General features: G+C 47.2%; 1 protein-coding gene across 5 annotated transcripts; it reads right to left on the reverse strand.

The window, feature by feature from the left end:
* Positions 1 to 6: 6 nt before the first annotated feature.
* Positions 7 to 5,135, reverse strand: LOC123046477 (ent-kaur-16-ene synthase, chloroplastic). Of its 5 annotated transcripts, none has more exons than XM_044469854.1 (14): positions 4,740 to 5,135; positions 4,263 to 4,309; positions 3,873 to 4,158; positions 3,570 to 3,772; positions 3,118 to 3,331; positions 2,912 to 3,032; positions 2,743 to 2,840; positions 2,443 to 2,654; positions 2,249 to 2,361; positions 2,064 to 2,159; positions 1,768 to 1,983; positions 1,519 to 1,660; positions 1,202 to 1,447; positions 7 to 476 (listed from the first exon to the last, which is right to left on the reverse strand). In XM_044469854.1, the coding sequence occupies exons 1-14, from the start codon at positions 4,996 to 4,998 to the stop codon at positions 174 to 176; spliced, it is 2,556 nt and encodes an 851-aa protein (XP_044325789.1). In that variant the 5' UTR covers positions 4,999 to 5,135; the 3' UTR covers positions 7 to 173. The 5 variants fall into 5 exon arrangements, with proteins under 5 accessions (XP_044325789.1, XP_044325790.1, XP_044325788.1 ...); XM_044469855.1 differs by having other exon boundaries at positions 3,118 to 3,335; positions 3,592 to 3,772; positions 4,260 to 4,309; XM_044469853.1 differs by having other exon boundaries at positions 4,260 to 4,309.
* Between the last annotated feature and the right edge of the window lie 12,357 nt (positions 5,136 to 17,492).

A 17,492-nucleotide genomic window follows, 5' to 3' on the forward strand; every position in this document is an offset into this window, starting at 1 on the left:
GAAATATCACTTTCCGCTAACAGAAGGTTTTGTTTTAAAAAACATTGAGCCTACCTTCGTCAATCTTTACATCTCTCTAAGTTACAGGGTCAGAGGTTCACTGCCGATCCCTCTGCTCCATATGAACACATGAATATCTTTCTCTTTCTGATGAGACCATCAACCATGGATTGTCAACTTGAGAGCCTGAGTGGTTCGTTGATAACAGCATTCACCGCGCTGGCCATTTCCTTTGGCGAGCTGAATCCGTCGGTCCGGAAGTAGAACAGGTGAAGTATCTTGCACATCTTCCAGAACAGCTCCTTGCATGCCCTGGGAACAGCAGTGCCTTCCTTGAGGACCAATCTTAGCAAGTCTCGCCTCGAGGCGACTATGGACTTCTGTATCGCATTCTTAGCCGCTTCTACGGACATAGAGCCACCGCTGTGAAGAACGAGTAGCGAAACGCTGTTTAGTTTCCCCTCGCTGCCCTCCCTCTGCAACATCATATGATCGGGAACAGGTCAGTCATCCAACGATAAATTCAAGTTTACAGACTTTAACTGCATAGTAATCACGAGCACTTACTGCTAACTTGTTAGATGTCTTAATGCATAGGTCTATACAGAGTTCAAATATTATTATCTCTAACTTTTTATTAGACGTTTATACAGACTATGACAGTGTCAAAAACCGTTTTATATTAAGTTACAGAGGGAGTACTCCGTTTATAAACCAAAAACTGGATAGTAGTTGTACAGCAGCACAGGTATAAAACAGAGTTGATTGACTCTTCTACAATGTCAAGCCACCAGGATAAGAGGTGTAGATCTCCCTTTTTTCCTATGATTAATATGATCAAGAGAGCTTCGTTTCACATCATTTTAACAAAGCAGACAACGACAGTCTTGACTTTTGTGGGAATTGTAAGTCCACCATAGTTCAAATGGTGTGTGCAATAACATAAATAATACTCCCTCTGATCCATAATAAGTGTCACTGTTTTGAACTAAGGTTAGTTCAACCTTAGTTCAAAACAGTGACACTTATTTTGGATCAGAGGAGTAACATTAAGGAAACGCTATTTTTATGCAGGTCTGCGAAATCTTGAATAATGGGTGGTAACATAAAGGGGTCTATGCAGAGGCCGGGGGTAATCCTCCTTTTCGAAAGAAAAAGAAAACATTAAGGGGTCTGCAGGAACATTAAGGGCCCAACATACCTCAAAGCCTTGGCTGTCATTGAGGAGACGGCCACAGGTGCTCATTAGCCTAAATAACTCACTGTACTCTTGATTTTTGACAGCACTCCCCAATAGCTTTTCCCCGACACAATACAATGCTGGAAGCACAATGGGCCCCAGTGCGAATGAAACTACCCCGTTTGTCATGTATTCTTCCATTGTTGGCACATATTGGCTCCTCTGCCATTCTGCCTCGGTCATCATAGACCTCAATAGATGTAGCCACTGCAGATGAATTTCAACCTGTCAATACTGAACATAATGCAACTCAACAAGAGGAGGGGCAGACAACTCACTGTTTCTATCAGGTGATTTTTAACGTCACGGTTTTGTACGGCAGAAGCAATCGATCCAAGCTGGTTCACTGTGGTATAGAGAGCACAAAATACAATCCTTACTTGCTCCGAACAGAAGTCATCTTTGTGATACTCATCCCAACTAAGGCGGCCATTGGCAAAACAGAAAACATGACTTATTAGCAACGTCTAAGGCAGAAACACTACTTACAAAAGAGCAGACAAAGACATCAAGTTGAAGGACTGTACTTCTCAACTAATGCTATGAGGTTTTCTAGTTCTTCTTTTGATCCTCCAACATCGAAGAAGTCATCAACAACGGTTGTGAGCACACCGTTTTTGGCCCACGATATGCGAGCATCAGAAAGTTCAGGAGGAAAAATCGTAGCAGCAGCAGATAGATAACAATATGTCAACTTCTGTCGTGCAAATTGTAGCTGGTCCAACCTGTTTTCTTTCACCCACCTGTTGCGAATTTTTTTTGAAAAATTTCCAAAAAGAAAAAAGAAAGTTTATATGACAAGAGAGCATAATGGCCAGATTACCTATCAAGATGCAGGAGTTCATCCTGGTAGATAGATTGAGAAAATGTGAAATCTTCAACAGCCAAAGCCAAAAGTTCTTGGTTGATACCATACGGCCTGATTCAGCAAAATGTTTGAATTTTTAGTATTATGTCTAATTAAAATGATTTAAAGTGCACCTCTTATTACAGAAATGAGAATCTTACAAGCATTCTGTCTTCAGGATGTGAGAACCTCTAGCATCAAAATGTTCGATGTTCCTCTTGTGGTCTAGGCGTTCCAGCGTGGTATAGAACGGAAACTTAACGGCATACTCGACCTGAAATCACAAAAGCACAGGATTAGATATAACTTGAACTAGTACCAAGTAAAATGGGTATTTCAAATTTCATGCAGGCACCTCTAAGATTGGTAGGCCTTGCACCCTTTCAGAGCACAACTTTTCTGACAATAAGCTGCCAGACCAATTGCCAATGTTATCTAGGATTAATTCATGTTCTGATACACTGACTTTTGAAGCCTTGTATAGTTCCAGTACAGATTTTGTATCATTTAAATATCCTTGAAGTGAATTATGGAAATTAGAGGCTTCACCAAGATGAGACAGCTCATCTGCACCAAGATAGAATTAGGAAGTTAGACTGTTAATTTGTTAAACCAAGAACAATGACAACATTGACAGGATTTTCTGCCTAAGTACCTGGGGATACATCATACCCATTCATCCGTAAAAGGCGGAACGCCGTTGCACATGTTGCTACATCCATCATAATTTCCTCGTCTCTCTGTAACCAGAAACTGCAAACAGGAGACAGTAAAGTTTACAAGCTACTAAAAACAGATATCAGTTTCCTATTTACAGTCATTACCTGTATGCCATGTCCAAGATTCCCTCTATCTCACTAGAAAAATGCCGAGAAATTCCGATCTTTTCAAGCGAATCCACCATTGAAAGCTTGCAGTGCATATTTAGCGGATACACTGTTGGTACTGCAAAAGGTCTACTGGTATTAAGTATTTCGCAACACTTTAAAACCCTTGCAAATTCTTCAGAAGGAAAGGTACAGAGATCCACCTGCACCACCAAATTTACTGACTAGCATATTTAAGTACTCGAGGGCTTTATCATCATAGTTGTGGACTAACGCAGCAGCAGTTGTGGAAGGAGAGTTGAACAACGACCCATTCTTCCTCTGAAACTTCATAACTTCATTCCAGTCCAGCAAGTTTCCTAACCCTTCCGCGACATAGGCCATATATGCTTCTCTGCCATAAGATTTCTCCCCGGCCTGCCTAAATTAAGTCAAGTATGAGAATTTTTAATATGCGACCCACAGGTGATACTCAAATTATGATTGCTAATTTCATCAGTATGCAAAAGACAATATGAATGACATGGTGGTCCCTTTTCCTTCAAATTACGGTTGATCGAAAAAGAAAACATAATTTCTTACAAGAAAACCCCCTTTGAAAAAGACGGGGAAGAAACAACTGTCCTAATACAAACGGGGGCAATATAATTCATACCAATATTTTTTCATCAACAGACCTTTTCAATTCCATCTTCCATTGGTGAAGCATCCCATCAATGTCAGTTTGTCTGACAGGAAATTGCAAACCCACCCCAATGGCAAGGCTAAGCATACCAGGAAAAATCATGTTGAAGCCTGTAGGAGCAGCAATCTCCTCATCCATGACAAGGGAGAAATGTCTTCCGATAAAATGCAGTCCTGCCCATGGCGTTAAGGCGTTTGAGCTCTTGAAAACAAACACAGGTAAACAACATTCACATGTGTCGGATAATAAGAAATAAGAAATCTATCTCTATACCTCTCCTTATGTGCTCTTGGCCAAGATTCCATTTCTCAAGAGCAAGAACACATGCCAATGTGGATAAGAGAACGTTCTTGTTGGCTGATGATCCAAAGTCGTTGATACCCCAAGATCCATTTTCATGTTGGTTTTGCAATATCCATTCAACACATTGAGGGAAGCATGGAGTGTGAGGGGAGCCCCGCAAGGGCACCAGAGCTACCCACGCGGTATCGTACGGAGATGGCGGTAGTTCAACCTTGTGGAGCTGCTTCCTTATTCTAGCCTCACGGTCCTTTTGGTGCTGCATTTGATCAAAGCAATGCAGTATATAATTTAGCAAGCAACTCAAGACAGTCTCGGGAACCTCAAATATAATACAGTAACCATCAGTGACGTCAGTACCACGTCTAGTGGGCTTGCCGTTTCTGCTACCAACATCTTCTCGACATATGCTGTTCAGAGAAAAAGAGATGCCATGTGAGTCACGACCTACTATGAATCGATTAAATTAGGATCCGGATCATGCCAGCACTAAGTATGGGTACTACTCTTAAGCATAAAAATATAAGCACTAGCAATTGCAAGACCACGGCAAGACAAATGTCAGATTTATTAAATTCGGGAGCAGTGGCGTTTTCTGTTGGCATCAGGTCGGGAAACAGATACTTGACGTGCGGCATAGGGGTTGTCTTCTTAGGTAAAAAAACATACGGGGTTCACCTGAACGGATGAACCTGAACTCCGAACACTTTGGAAATAAATTGCTGGAACTACTCACAGAGAAACTGATCAGCAAAATGGATTTGATTCCTCGCGTAAAAAAAGGTTCACCAGGAACAGAAAAAAAGGAGCGATCCAGCCAGGCAAGATCTGGGGACTTACCACAGCACGGAGTCCCCGAGCGAATCCGGTGGAGTGGAGGAGGACGGTGTCGACTGCCGGAGAGGGCCCGGAAACAGCGCGCTTCGGTGGGAGGAATCCTGGAGGCGTGCCCGGAGGCGCTGACGGGGGAGAGTCGAAGACGACGGTTCGAGCGGAACCTCGCCACGAACTGGGGAGCCGACGGGAGGGGGAGGAGGGCGCGATGACCAGCCTGCCGGCAAGGCGCCGGGAGGACGGAGGTGCCCCCAGCGTTCGACATGGGTTGGGAGGGATCTACGATCGCCCAGGGCCGCGGCCGCCGTCGACGGGGGATTTATTGCAGCATCGCCGGAATAGGAAAGCAACCAGAGAGAGTGAGAGCGGCGGGCAAAGGGGAAGGGCACTGCGAACGGAAAAGGTGGCGCACTCACGCTTTTATCGGCCTCTGGGATTGTGGGACCAGCCTGTGTGGGGACGGCGGCGGCGGTGCCCTCGCCGTCGCGCCACTTGGCGCCCACGCGCACTCCCTGGCCGCTTCCCGCAGCAAAATTGTTCTTTAAAAATTGTTTGATACTCTCTTCGAACTACTCCCTCCATTCGGAATTACCTGTAACAAAATTTGGATAAAAATGAATGTATTTACAACTAAAATACATCTAGATAAATTTATTTTTTGGACGAGTAATTTCAAATGGAGGGAGTACATATAGAACAAAACGAGTGAATATAGTGCAATCTCTAAAAAAAACTTATATCTAAGAACGGAGGGAGTACTTTCAAAACGTGTGGTCAGCAATCCAAACAATTCAAAAAGTTGACTTGAGAAATGCAAGCAACTTTGGCGACCACCACCGCAGATCCGCCCCATCGATGGCCTCTAGGCCAAAGAGTTGCGGAGTTCTCGGCCTCTGCCAGCGGGAGGGATCCCGTTGTCGTTCTTGTTAGATTCAATGTACTGGATTGGGCGTGTGATGACGTAGATGTTCCTTAGTAGCAGAAAAAATGTCTCTTACTCCCTCCGTCTGAAAATACTTGTCATCAAAATGGATAAAAGCAGATGTATCTAGATGTATTTTAGTTCTGATACACCCCTTTTGATCCATTTTGATGACAAGTATTTTCGGACGGAGGGAGTACGTTCTATCCCCATCCCGATGGTGTGTCTAGCATTATTAGAGGTTGTGTGGAGGTGTGCCTTCGTCGGATCTCACGGGATTTGGTCGGTGATGGTCTTTGAAGGATCTGTTTGGATTCGGTCTTCGTTTGTCTTTTTAAGTGTTTACAGGTTTGATCCTTCTAACCTACGATTTTCTTCATTGGCGATGGTTGTTGCTCTGGGGCATTGGCGGCCTTAGCAGGATGACTTCCCGACTGTCTACTACAATAAGGTTTGCCCCGCTTCGGTGAGGAAGGGGTGATGATGGCGGCGCGCCTTCGGCTCGCTCCAATGCTTGTAGTCGTCGTAGGTGGTCCACGGACATGGTTGTAATTTTTCTTACCTCTGTTGTTCTTTGTAAGTTTCTCGGAAAAAAAGGCGACCAAAATATGAACTGCTTTTGCCAACTTTTACGAATTGGAATACTCTCGGGGCTGGCAGACGCGCTCGTATTTGTTACAGTTAAATCACGGTCTAGTTGAGAACTAGGGGTTGCTGCCTTTTCTTCTCCTCTCGTCAGCGCCGCCGCTGGTTCGCCCCATCTTCGATGGCCTTTGGGCCATGGAGGTGCGAAGGATCTGAACCCCTTGCTGGCGGGAGGGACCCCACTCTCGTTCTTGTTGGATTCAATATGTTTGTTGGGGCTATGTGGTGACGAGGATGTCCTTAGTAGGAATAATGTCTCTCACGTTCTATCCCTGTTGTTATGGTGCATCTAGCGTCATCAGAGGGCGTGTGGAGGTGTGCCGTCGGATCTCACAGGATTCGTTCGGTACTAGTCTTCGGTCGATCTGTTTGGATCCTGTTTTCGTTCGCCTTCGTTTGGATGTTTATAGCTTTGATGCTTCTGCTCTGGTACGTTGGTCTTATGAGACCTTAGCACGATGATTTTTTGACTGTCTACTACAATAAAATTTGCCCAGCTCCGATGAGGGAGCAGCAATGAGGGCGGTGCGCCTTCAGCTTGCTCGAATGTTTGTAGTCATCGCTGGTGATCCATAAAGTTGATCGTAATTTTTATTACCTCTAATATTCGTTGTACTGCTAAGATTAAAGGTGAGTAGACTAAAAGTTTTTCCAAAAAAAATGCACGGTCTAGTCATGGCGCAATTAGAGGGTGATTTAATTGTGGGCCAACTCTACCATGGGCATGAAGGCACGATCCGTGTACTATAAATAAGATGATTTACAGAGCATTTTCTGTGAATTAATGGCGAGCGAAGCGTGTTCACTACTAGGAAGTGTACAAACATCCGATCTTCGAGGGCTTTATAAGACTGGTCATAGTGGCAAATAATTATAAACTAATGGCATGCATATATTACTAGTCTATATTAATATTTTATAGTGGAAATAGGCAGACAGTTTGTAGCTGTTCAAATGTTACGAGGAGACATGTTAAGCAGGGCGTGTAGCGGATGGCGCTCTCTTAGCCGACGCGCTACTTCAATGCCAGAAATGAGAGGTCTCGTTCGTCCTAAGTGGTGTCAATGCGGACGGCCAGCATCGGGCGGGAATGCGTGTAGGGGTTTGGGTGGGCTTCGATTGACAGACACGGATGTGGCAACAGTCCAGAAGCCCGCACCCCCCCCCCCCCCCCCCACACACACAATCTCTAGTTTACAGAAAAAACTCGTCCAGACGGGCCTGCGGACAGATGCAAGACCACATTGATGGCAAAACACGGTCTAAATGATTGCGGGTGATTTAAGGTTCAACATTGGACATGTCGCTACTACCTAAGTTACCCACACTATGACCAGCCTAATCTTGAGTGAAGGGGTTGTTAGAGCATCTACAACCGGACATTGCAAATCCGGCCCCTCAAACGCACGCGGACACGTCTGCGGGCATTGACCGGGCACGCCTCAAATTAGCCACTTTGCATCCTTCTCACTCTTATTTCATCCCCTAAATCCATACAAATCATGCAAAAGTAATCCTACGCACTACCCTAGCTACCTTTCATCGTCGGAGATGCCCACGACGACGATGCCGGGCGCTGGCTGGAACGGCGGGTAGGAGGGCTCCGACGCATCCTCCTCCTGCTCGACCTCATCCATGTAGGCAAACATTTCCGCCTCCTCTGCGGCTTCTTGCGCCTCCATCTCCTGCCGACGACGTCGTCTTGCCTCCACAGCCGACTCCAGCCGAAGGGAATCGAGGATGGCCTGCTGCTCCGCTTGCAGATCCCCATCGCCAGCGATCCCCACATCCTCCTCCTCCGGCTCATCATCATCATCCTCCTCCTCCTCCTCCACCTCCTCCAACTCCTTCTCCGAGTCCACTGCATCTAGAGGTAGCCCCGCGGTGATTCGGGCTTCACGCCTAGCCCGGATCTGCTCAAGGAGCTCGAACAGGCGCTCCGGTGTCAGAAAGGGCTCGCTCCTCACCCGGCGGCGTGGGGGCATGGCTACCAGGCGGACGGGTGGAGTGGAAAGTGGTGGCGGCGGCGGAGAGGAGGAGGAAAATATGGATGGATGATAGAGTTTCGGTGCCGCCGATCGACTTAAATAGCCGGGCAATGCACTACGCGGCCCGCCGAAGGTGCGGCACGCGGCGCCACCGGTCCAACAAAGGAGACGAGCGTCGGACGCCGAGTTTGAGAGCGTTTTCGGCTGAGACCCCTTCGTCAGTCCGACATGGCGGGCGCGCCCGGGCGTCCCATATCCGCCCCATATTTGGGCTGGATATGGGGGGTGCCAGTCAGCCCGGGCGTTTGAGGGCCATTTGAGAGGTCCATCTGGGTTAAAAAGTCATGATCGGACAGCGACCGTGCGGCCTGCCTGGGTGTATGAGGCAGATTTGAGAAGTCCGGTTTGTAGATGCGCTTATTTGGCTTTGGCATACGAACTTTTGTATGGAAGGCATGCATCTTAAGGTGTCGTACGAGCGGTGACTTTGGCGGAAGCGATGGCGGCGGTGCATGGAACACACAACTGAGTTGAGATAATCGAAATGACGTGGACTAGCACAGAATTACAAAGACAACGATAGATGTTTCTATATGCAGCTGCTTTGACGAATTACAAACCTGTCTATCACTCTATCTATACTGATTAAAGTAGTATGGCGGGCCGGACAAAGCTGCGAATATAAAACCGTGGTGCAGCCTCTGGATGCACGGGTTGACAGATAGATGGCACATTGCGACGGAGCTAGCCGGAGATCCTTCACGGAAGTGCATTTTGTCACGGAGCTAGCCGGAGATCCTTCACGCAAGTGCATTTTGTCCTCTACTAGGACCGGTAGCTTCGGCGCGCAGACGAATCGGATTCGTGGGCGTACGTGCGTGTTCTTTTCTTCTAGAAAAATACTCGAGATTATATTATGTTAAGAAAAACAATACAAGGAGACATACAGTGCATACGAGTACATCCACACAGAACTCGGAAGAACACCCAAATCCAACTCGACCACATAGTCGCCGCTACCCACGCTCCGTTGTCGCCGCCGGAGAGAGAAGAAGAGCAACCAACCCCTTTGGATCCGGAGAAGCAGCATCCCTTGAAAGCTTTGTCAACCGCACTGTCGTAGCTCGCCACGAGAGGCGAGATCTTGAGCAGAGCTGAAATGCCCAGACGACCGGGGGTGACGCCCCATGCCGCGCCGGATCCGCATCGGCCAGCGCTTCACTAAAGCAGGAAGCAGGTTCAAAGACCAATCCGCAAAAAACCTCGCACATCCGTCCCGTCCGCAGACGTGAATGCAAGATGCAGCCATCTAACAATAGCCGCATACATTTTCACAACAACTCAAACCAACCGAATGAAATTCGTGCAAACAAGTGCGGATTTCATATAAACACGGCCTAATTTTATATAAACATGCCAGATTTCATATAAAACACCAATGATTTCATTACAAAATACATGAAAGCGCTCCTAGGCAGGCTAATCTAAATGATCACTGGCGTCCGTCCCTGTCTCCGGCCATGAACCAAGAGAATGGAAGCTTCGCCTTTTCCAACTCGGCCTCCGGAGCCCCGGGAAGTGAAGTTGTCCGCCTCGACGTCGTCGCCAAGCGACTAATTGGCCGTTGATGCTGAGCCCACCAAGGTTGGCGTCGACAGGAGGGGAGAAGCGGTGGACTTCTTGGGACCCAAGCGACGGCGACCTACCGTGCACTAGTCTTCCTCGCTGCCGGCGGCGCCCGCGGACGTGCCGGCTTCTTCGTGGTCGTGGCGCCGGGACGCGGCTGTGTCGCCGAACAATGCCTCACCCATGTCGTCCTCCCGCTTTCTTGCCTGCGGTCGCCACCTCCGCTTGCCGCTGTCGGTACCGCTAGCGGGCGAGACAAATCTCTCGGGCGGAGCGGTAGGACTCGAGCAGCGCCTCCTGCTCCGCCAGGTCCACGTCCGGCGCGACCGCCTTGCCGGCGGCGAGTTGCTCCTCCTGCTGCAGATGCTCATGGAGGAGGTTGTGAGGTTGTCGTTCTAGTTGGCGTCGTCTTGCGCCTCCCGGAACCGCTCCTCCCGCACCATGTCCATATAATGGGAACAAGCCTCGCCGATGGTCAGGGTGCAATGCACAGGTGAGTGTGCTGCAGAGGAAGAAGAGGGTGGTGATGGCTCGTCGTCGGAGGCTCCTCCATTTGCACATCCTCTGGCTGCCTGCCGATCTGCCAGTCGACAGCAATGGTGCCCATGGCCTTCTTCTGCTCCGACGTCAGCCTGTCCCAGAGAGCTTTGGCCGCGGAGGGATCCATGGCAGGGAGTAGTGTGGAGGGATGACTATGGCTATGGCTGGGGTACTGGGGCAGCGGTTTTATATAGCACCGGTGTGCAGCTGACGGACAAACGAGTGGCGCCAGAGGAGATGCCTCGGAAACCGCGTACCATCAATGCGGGCGGCAGATGTGCGGTCGTGGTGTCGTTTGAACGTGCGATAGTCACCTGCACCGGGAAGTGGCACGGGCGGCGCTCTCTTGGCAGGTGCGCCTCTTCAATGCCGTCGCTAGTGAGCGGTCGCGTCCACTCTGGGTGGGCATGAATGACGGCGCTGACGCTCTAAACGGCGCTAACCGAAAACGTGGGGGAGGGGTGAGGGGTTTTTGGTGGGTCAGGATGGTTAGAAACGGGCGTGGGACCGATCCGGACTCCCGCAAACCTCCTCCACTTTTGTCTTTGCTTTGCGGGAGAAATCGCATCCAGACCGCTCCCTGGACTGATACCGGGTCGCTCCGGATGGCTTCCGTGGTCCGGACAGCCCGGTCCGAATGATTGCGGGAGATTTACGGGTCGGTGTTGGAGATGCCCTTAGGCTGGCCATAATGCAAATTATCAATGGTAACTAATTTTTTTCCTGAGGTGACATGCAACTAAATGAGGAAAATACGGATTGAGTATCGTGATTGATATAATATCATATTAAATGATGGATTAGTATATGTCATGCATAGCAATAAATAAAATCACTATAGTACAAACCTATTATCACTAGTGGCTTCTCTCGAGATAGCATGTATTATGGTAGGTGAACAAATTACTGCCGAGCAATTGATAAAAAGCGCATAGTTATGATGAAATCTAAGGCAATGCTCATGAAAATAGGCATCACGTCCGTGTCAAGTAGACCGAAACGGTTTTGCATCTACTACTGTTACTCACTGAGGGAGTCCTGGACTAAGGGGTCCTCGGACAGCCGGACTATATACTTTGGCCGGACTGTTGGACTATGAAGACTAGAAGAACGTCCGTGCGTTGCAACGGGGCCACATTAACTTTAAGAGTTCAATATTACGACATTGGCGACCTTTTTTACCATCAAATCCTCACACACACACACACTCCCCCCTCCCTCTTCCTCACTCTCTCTCTCTAACACACACACACATAGCCTATTCTTCCTGCCAATAAGACTTACTCAATTGGCAATAATGTGTGGACTTGTGGTGAGCTTGACTGAACTAATGGATAGTGTGATATATTCCCCAATCATTTAACAATGAAATTTTAGAATTGGGAAGATTATGTAACACCTCAAGTCATTAGCTACAGTGACCTCCCACTAATGATGCCATGTCATCAGGCTTGCTAAGCCAAACTGCCACTTGATAAAAATTAAAGCCCAATTCAAATTTAAAATAAAGTCAAATAAATTATTTTATCAAATAGTAAAACTAAAATGTTCACCATATTCTATAAATTCCACTGATCTTTGACATGTTGAGCCCAACATTATTTGACCCAAAAATTAAATCTTGTCAAATTAATAAGAGGTCCAACAGTAGTTAAAATAACCAATTAAATATAAACCTAATTTTATATATTTCCTTTTGGCCACAAACTTCTTGTGCCACCTAAAAATATTGTGCTCGAATTGTGTGCATAGTTTCACAATTAACAAAATCCATTTAGTTGATATAAGAATAAATAGAAAACGGTGTTAAAAAGGAGAAACGGATTAGAATACATTAAAAACCAAAAGGACGATGAAAAAGGGGATTCCCCTACCCCCCGGGGCCTTGCCACCGAACCAGCCCAGTGGTCCAGTCCCCGCACGGTCGTCTTCTCCTATTCCCCGAGCCCGTCACTACAGAGCCGGGCTCCCGCCCGACCACCTCGCCGGCATCAAAGGGGAATGGATGAGGGTGACGCCTTGCCTCCCCTGCCCCCATGGCCTTACTCCTCCTCGACGCCCCCTCCCAGATCCACTTCTCCTCCTCGCTCGCTCAATCCCGGTGATCTAGACGAAGTCAGATGCCACCGCCACCATGACCGACCCCGTCCACACGACCACTGCCCTCCCTGCTGGCTAGGAGCTTGTCGAGGAGCTCCGAATGCCTCCGCTACTTCGTCTACGCCAACGAGATCAAGTCCAGCACCCCCAAATCGACGTCGTTGCCGTCTTCCTCAACCTTCGGCCACTGTGACATTGCCGTTCGATCCGCGCCGCCCCGAGCTCCCCTGTCTTCCCCTAGGGTGCCATTGACACCGCCGTGATATCCTCTTGCCTTTCCCCAGTTTCCCCTCTCGTTTGCTCTCGTTAGGTATTTCGCCGTGGCCAAGAACCGCCGTCCGCCATGGCCATTGCAGGGGTAGCCACTGAGCTCCTTGGATTGACCACGTGGCACATGCCTGCTCCTATGTGCGCCCATGCCCGAGCCTTCAGCTCTTCTTCCGCGCCCGCGGGGCCACACCCTCTCTGGCTCTCCATGCCCACGCACGTGCCACATCGCGTCCGTCGCGCCCGCCGTTGCCATCACGCTCGCCACAGCCACTGCAACAATGTGCCCCATGCGATGCCCACCCTGGCCGCGCATCACACTCTTGCTGGCTGCGCTCGCCCTGTCTGCTGCCGCCTATCCCTTCGCTTGCCCCGCTGTCGCGCCCCTGCCTCACGCCGCCTCCTGTCGCGGCCATCTTCTGCCGGCCGCCCCCTCAGCCACGCCGGCCGCATCTCTGCCCTCCACCGTCGGCCGCTCGCCTCGCATGCTGTGTGATTCTTCCTGCTGCTATGCGCTGCTCTACCACTGGTACGCTGTTGCGCCATGCCCTCGACACCGTCGTGGACAAACATGGCGGAGGGATTGTCAATGGAGTATGAGGAGGAGGTGGCGGAGAAGGTGTGGAGAGGCAAGAGGTCTAGGGTGGCGTCAGCTGGCTGTGGTGGAGGTGATTATGCGAGAAGGAGCCGGAGCGGAAGGAGAGGTCATAATTGGAAAGAATCGCAAAAAAATCATAACCCGGAGATCTCATTCCAAAAAATGCTAATATCGATGGAGGGGTGATTTCCTTCAATAGGTGGAAAACATAGGAAATATTGGATGTTATCAAGGAAGGGTAAAAATTTAGGAAAGTTAGGATTTTGAACTGATTTCTATGCAAATGGGGTTTTATTTTTTGGTAAAATGATATCAGTACCTGTCCGTTTGTAACGTGTCTGATTAGGAAAGTTTGCAAATGTTAAGGAACTATTTGTTGGGAGGAAAGTTTGTGACGTGTCTGTTATTTGTTTCCTAAAACAAATTTCACTAATGAGAGAAATCGATTGATTTAGATAAGTTAGGAAAGTTATATTCAAATTTATTATTTGTTTCTTAAAAATTATTATTTGTTTCCTAAGACAAACTGAACCAATAAAATGAATCGATTGATATGAATAATTTAAGGAAGTTAGATCCGTGATTTGTTATATGTTAGAAAAGTCCTGATTGTAATAAAGAGTGGAGAGAAAAATAAACCGATAGACCAGGATGGGAGGGGGTGGTGAGAGGAGAGACGAAAAAACCCCAGCGAAAATAAACCATGAAGACTATTCACCAACTGCTCTATTAGGAGTAGAGATGCGTCGTGATGTATTATCATATGCTTGGTACTAGTATATGATAATTTTCATTGCAGGTAGCCTCATACAACTAAGCCCGGCATAAAAACCCAAGACCGACAAACAAACTTGTAAAGACCGAGACTGAACTAAAATACCAAATTAAATTTGGGCGTCAAAATTGGAAGATCAGATTAAATTCACCAGACTAATCTTCTTCTCTGGATGATTGAATAATCCAGATAGACTGAATTAGCGCAATTCTCTAGATGTTTATGGTAATATTCTAGCTGCATACGTCTGAACTCTGAATTTTGATTGCATACCCCTATTACACATACAGTCTGGTTTTTTCTTGCATAGGTCTATATTGCAATGTACATAAATCTGAGTTGTAGCATGAAATTTGTCTGTTTGGTTGGGATCAAACACCATCATGTAAAGACTGAACACTGAATAGTGGAGAACTAAGAAGACCGAAATAAATCTAGTCGTCAATTATGAAAGACCGAAAAGACAAGACCGAGCAAACCAAAAAAAACAAACACGTGGGCCTAGATACATCTGCCATTGCTCCTTTCTCGCGAACTCCCACACCATGCTTGTGTTTGGCCTAAGCGCGACGGGTTTGGGCGAGCGTTCACCACGGCGCAACACGGCATGGCAACATGAGGAGGGCATGTTCAACACACTACTATGTCTAATTTGTTGGGAAACGCAGTAATTTCAAAAAAAAATCCTACGATCATGCAAGATCTATCTAGGTGATGCATAGCAACGAGAGGGGAGAGTGTTGTTTACGTACCCTCGTAGACTGAAAGCAGAAGCATTATGACAACACAATTGATGTAGTCGTACGTCTTCACGATCCGACCGATCCTAGCACCGAAGATATAGCACCTCCGTGATCTGCACACATTCAGCTCGGTGACGTCCCATGAACTCTAGATCCAGCTGAGGCCGAGGGAGAGTTTCGTCAGCACGACGGCGTGGTGACGGTGATGATGAAGTTACCGGCGGAGGGCTTCGCCTAAGCACTACGACGATATGACCAAGGTGGAAATCTGTGAAGGGGGACACCGCACACGGCTAAAAGATCAACTTGATCAACTTGTGTGTCTATGGGGTGCCCCCTCCCCCGTATATAAAGGAGTGGAGGAGGGGGAGGGCCGGCCCTCTATGGCGCGCCCAAGGGGGGAGTCCTACTCCCAGTAGGAGTAGGTTTCCCCCCTTCCCTAGTTGGAGTAGGAGAAGAAGGAAGATGGAGAGAGAGAGAAGGAAAGGGGGCCGGCCCCCTTCCCAATTTGTATTGGGCTTGGGGGGGGGGGCGCCCCCACCTTCGCCGCCTCCTCCTCTCTTTCGCCATGGCCCATTAAGGCCCTTGACTCCCTGGGGGGGGGGGGGTTCCGGTAACCTTCCGGTACTCCGGAAAAATGTCCGAACCTATCGGAACCTTTCCGGTGTCCAAACAAAGCCTTCCAATATATCAATCTTTATGTCTCGACCATTTCGAGACTCCTCGTCATGTCCGTGATCACATCCGGGACTCCGAACAACCTTTGTTACATCATATCACATAAACTCATAATACCAATCGTCATCGAACGTTAAGCGTGCGGACCCTACGGTTTCGAGAACTATGTAGACATGACCGAGACACGTCTTCGGTCAATAACCAACAGCGGAACCTGGATGCTCATATTGGTTCCTACATATTCTACGAAGATTTTTATCGGTCAAACCGCATAACAACATACGTTGTTCCCTTTGTCATCGGTATGTTACTTGCCCGAGATTCGATCGTCTGTATCTCAATACCTAGTTCAATCTCGTTACCGGCAAGTCTCTTTACTCGTTCCGTAATACTTCATCCCGCAACTAACTTATTAGTTACAATGCTTGCAAGGCTTATAGTGATGAGTATTACCGAGAGGGCCCAGAGACACCTCTCCGAAACATGGAGTGACAAATCCTAATCTCGATATATGCCAACCCAACAAACACCTTCGAAGACACCTATAGAGCACCTTTATAATCACCTTTTTATGTTGTGACATTTGGTAGCACACAAAGTGTTCCTCCGGTATTCGGGAGTTGCATAATCTCATAGTCTGAGAAACTTGTATAAGTCATGAAGAAAGCAGTAGCAATGAAATGTAACGATCATAATGCTAAGCTAAAGGATGGGTCATGTCCATCACATCATTCTCCTAATGATGTGATCTCATTTATCATATGCCAACACGTGTCTATGGTAGGAAATATAACCATCTTTGATTAACGAGCTAGTCAAGTAGAGGCATACTAGGGACTATATGTTTTGTCTATGTATTCACACATATACTAAGTTTCTGGTTAATACAATTCTAGCATGAATAATAAACATTTATCATGAATTAAGGAAATAAATAATAACTTTATTATTGCCTCTAGGGCATATTTCCTTCATAATTATAAGGATAAATGGACTTACAAATGGAAAGGCAGTCTTTATTCTTCCAACAAGATGTATACCAGTTTGAGAATCATCCACTGGTTGGATAGTTAGGTGGGCAGTGGTACCCTCGTCCCACTAGAGATCAAACCCTATGTTTTTATGCTTTGGTGTCATGTTAATGCGAATTAGTATTTCAGTGGAAGGCAATGTTCTATCGATAGCGAGGCGTCTATAGTGACTTTGTCAATATTCAAGTTCCACAACTTCGACCAGCTCTTCAGCAAGCGTTGTGTGTGCGCGCACACACATAATAATCAGGTTTTCTAAAAGAAGATATGTAAGAGTTTGATGGGACCATACAAAGCACAGATCATTGTTATGTGCTGGCAGACTGAGGCATAAGATCTTTTTTTTGGCATTTGTTGCATGATAGAGTTAATACAAGGAAAATCTTTTAAAGAGAAAATTCACGCATCTTGACTGTTACAACTATGTGCTCTGCAATGATAACATTGAAGAAACAACCCTAGATCTTTTCTAGGGTTGTGATACCGCTCAAAGCTTATGGAATTCCATTTCGCCCAACAAATTGAAAGTAATTTCTATCTATGGAAGAGTCCTTCTGGCTTTTCAGAACCCGCGTAAAGAAATTGCTCTTGATGTAATTATTTTGGGATGTTGGAATATTTGGATCCGAAGAAATGGCAAGTTTTTTAAGAGGAAAGCTTCAACACGCACCACTTGAAATACCACTTGAAGCAAGACTTAATACGTTTGCAACATAGAGTGAAAAGAAAGAATGCAGATCACCTTCTCAGATGGATTGACATTTATCTATGACGATTTAGTCACAATTACAGCTCTACGCAATAAATCTTGATGATAATGTTGGGAAAACATGAATTGGGCAGATC

Source organism: Triticum aestivum, chromosome 2B, assembly GCF_018294505.1.
Source record: "Triticum aestivum cultivar Chinese Spring chromosome 2B, IWGSC CS RefSeq v2.1, whole genome shotgun sequence".
Taxonomy (NCBI): domain Eukaryota; kingdom Viridiplantae; phylum Streptophyta; class Magnoliopsida; order Poales; family Poaceae; genus Triticum; species Triticum aestivum.

What these genes read in the sequence shown, in the direction of transcription:
- LOC123046477 (XM_044469853.1), bottom strand. Translation starts at nt 4,998, where the DNA reads ATGTCGAACGCTGGGGGCACCTCCGTCCTCCCGGCGCCTTGCCGGCAG. An exon ending in ATCTTGGACATGGCATACAG is followed by an intron (nt 2,841 to 2,911) that starts GTAATGACTGTA and finishes TCCTGTTTGCAG; the next exon opens with TTTCTGGTTACAGAGAGACG. An exon ending in ATGACAGCCAAGGCTTTGAG is followed by an intron (nt 477 to 1,201) that starts GTATGTTGGGCC and finishes ATGATGTTGCAG; the next exon opens with AGGGAGGGCAGCGAGGGGAA.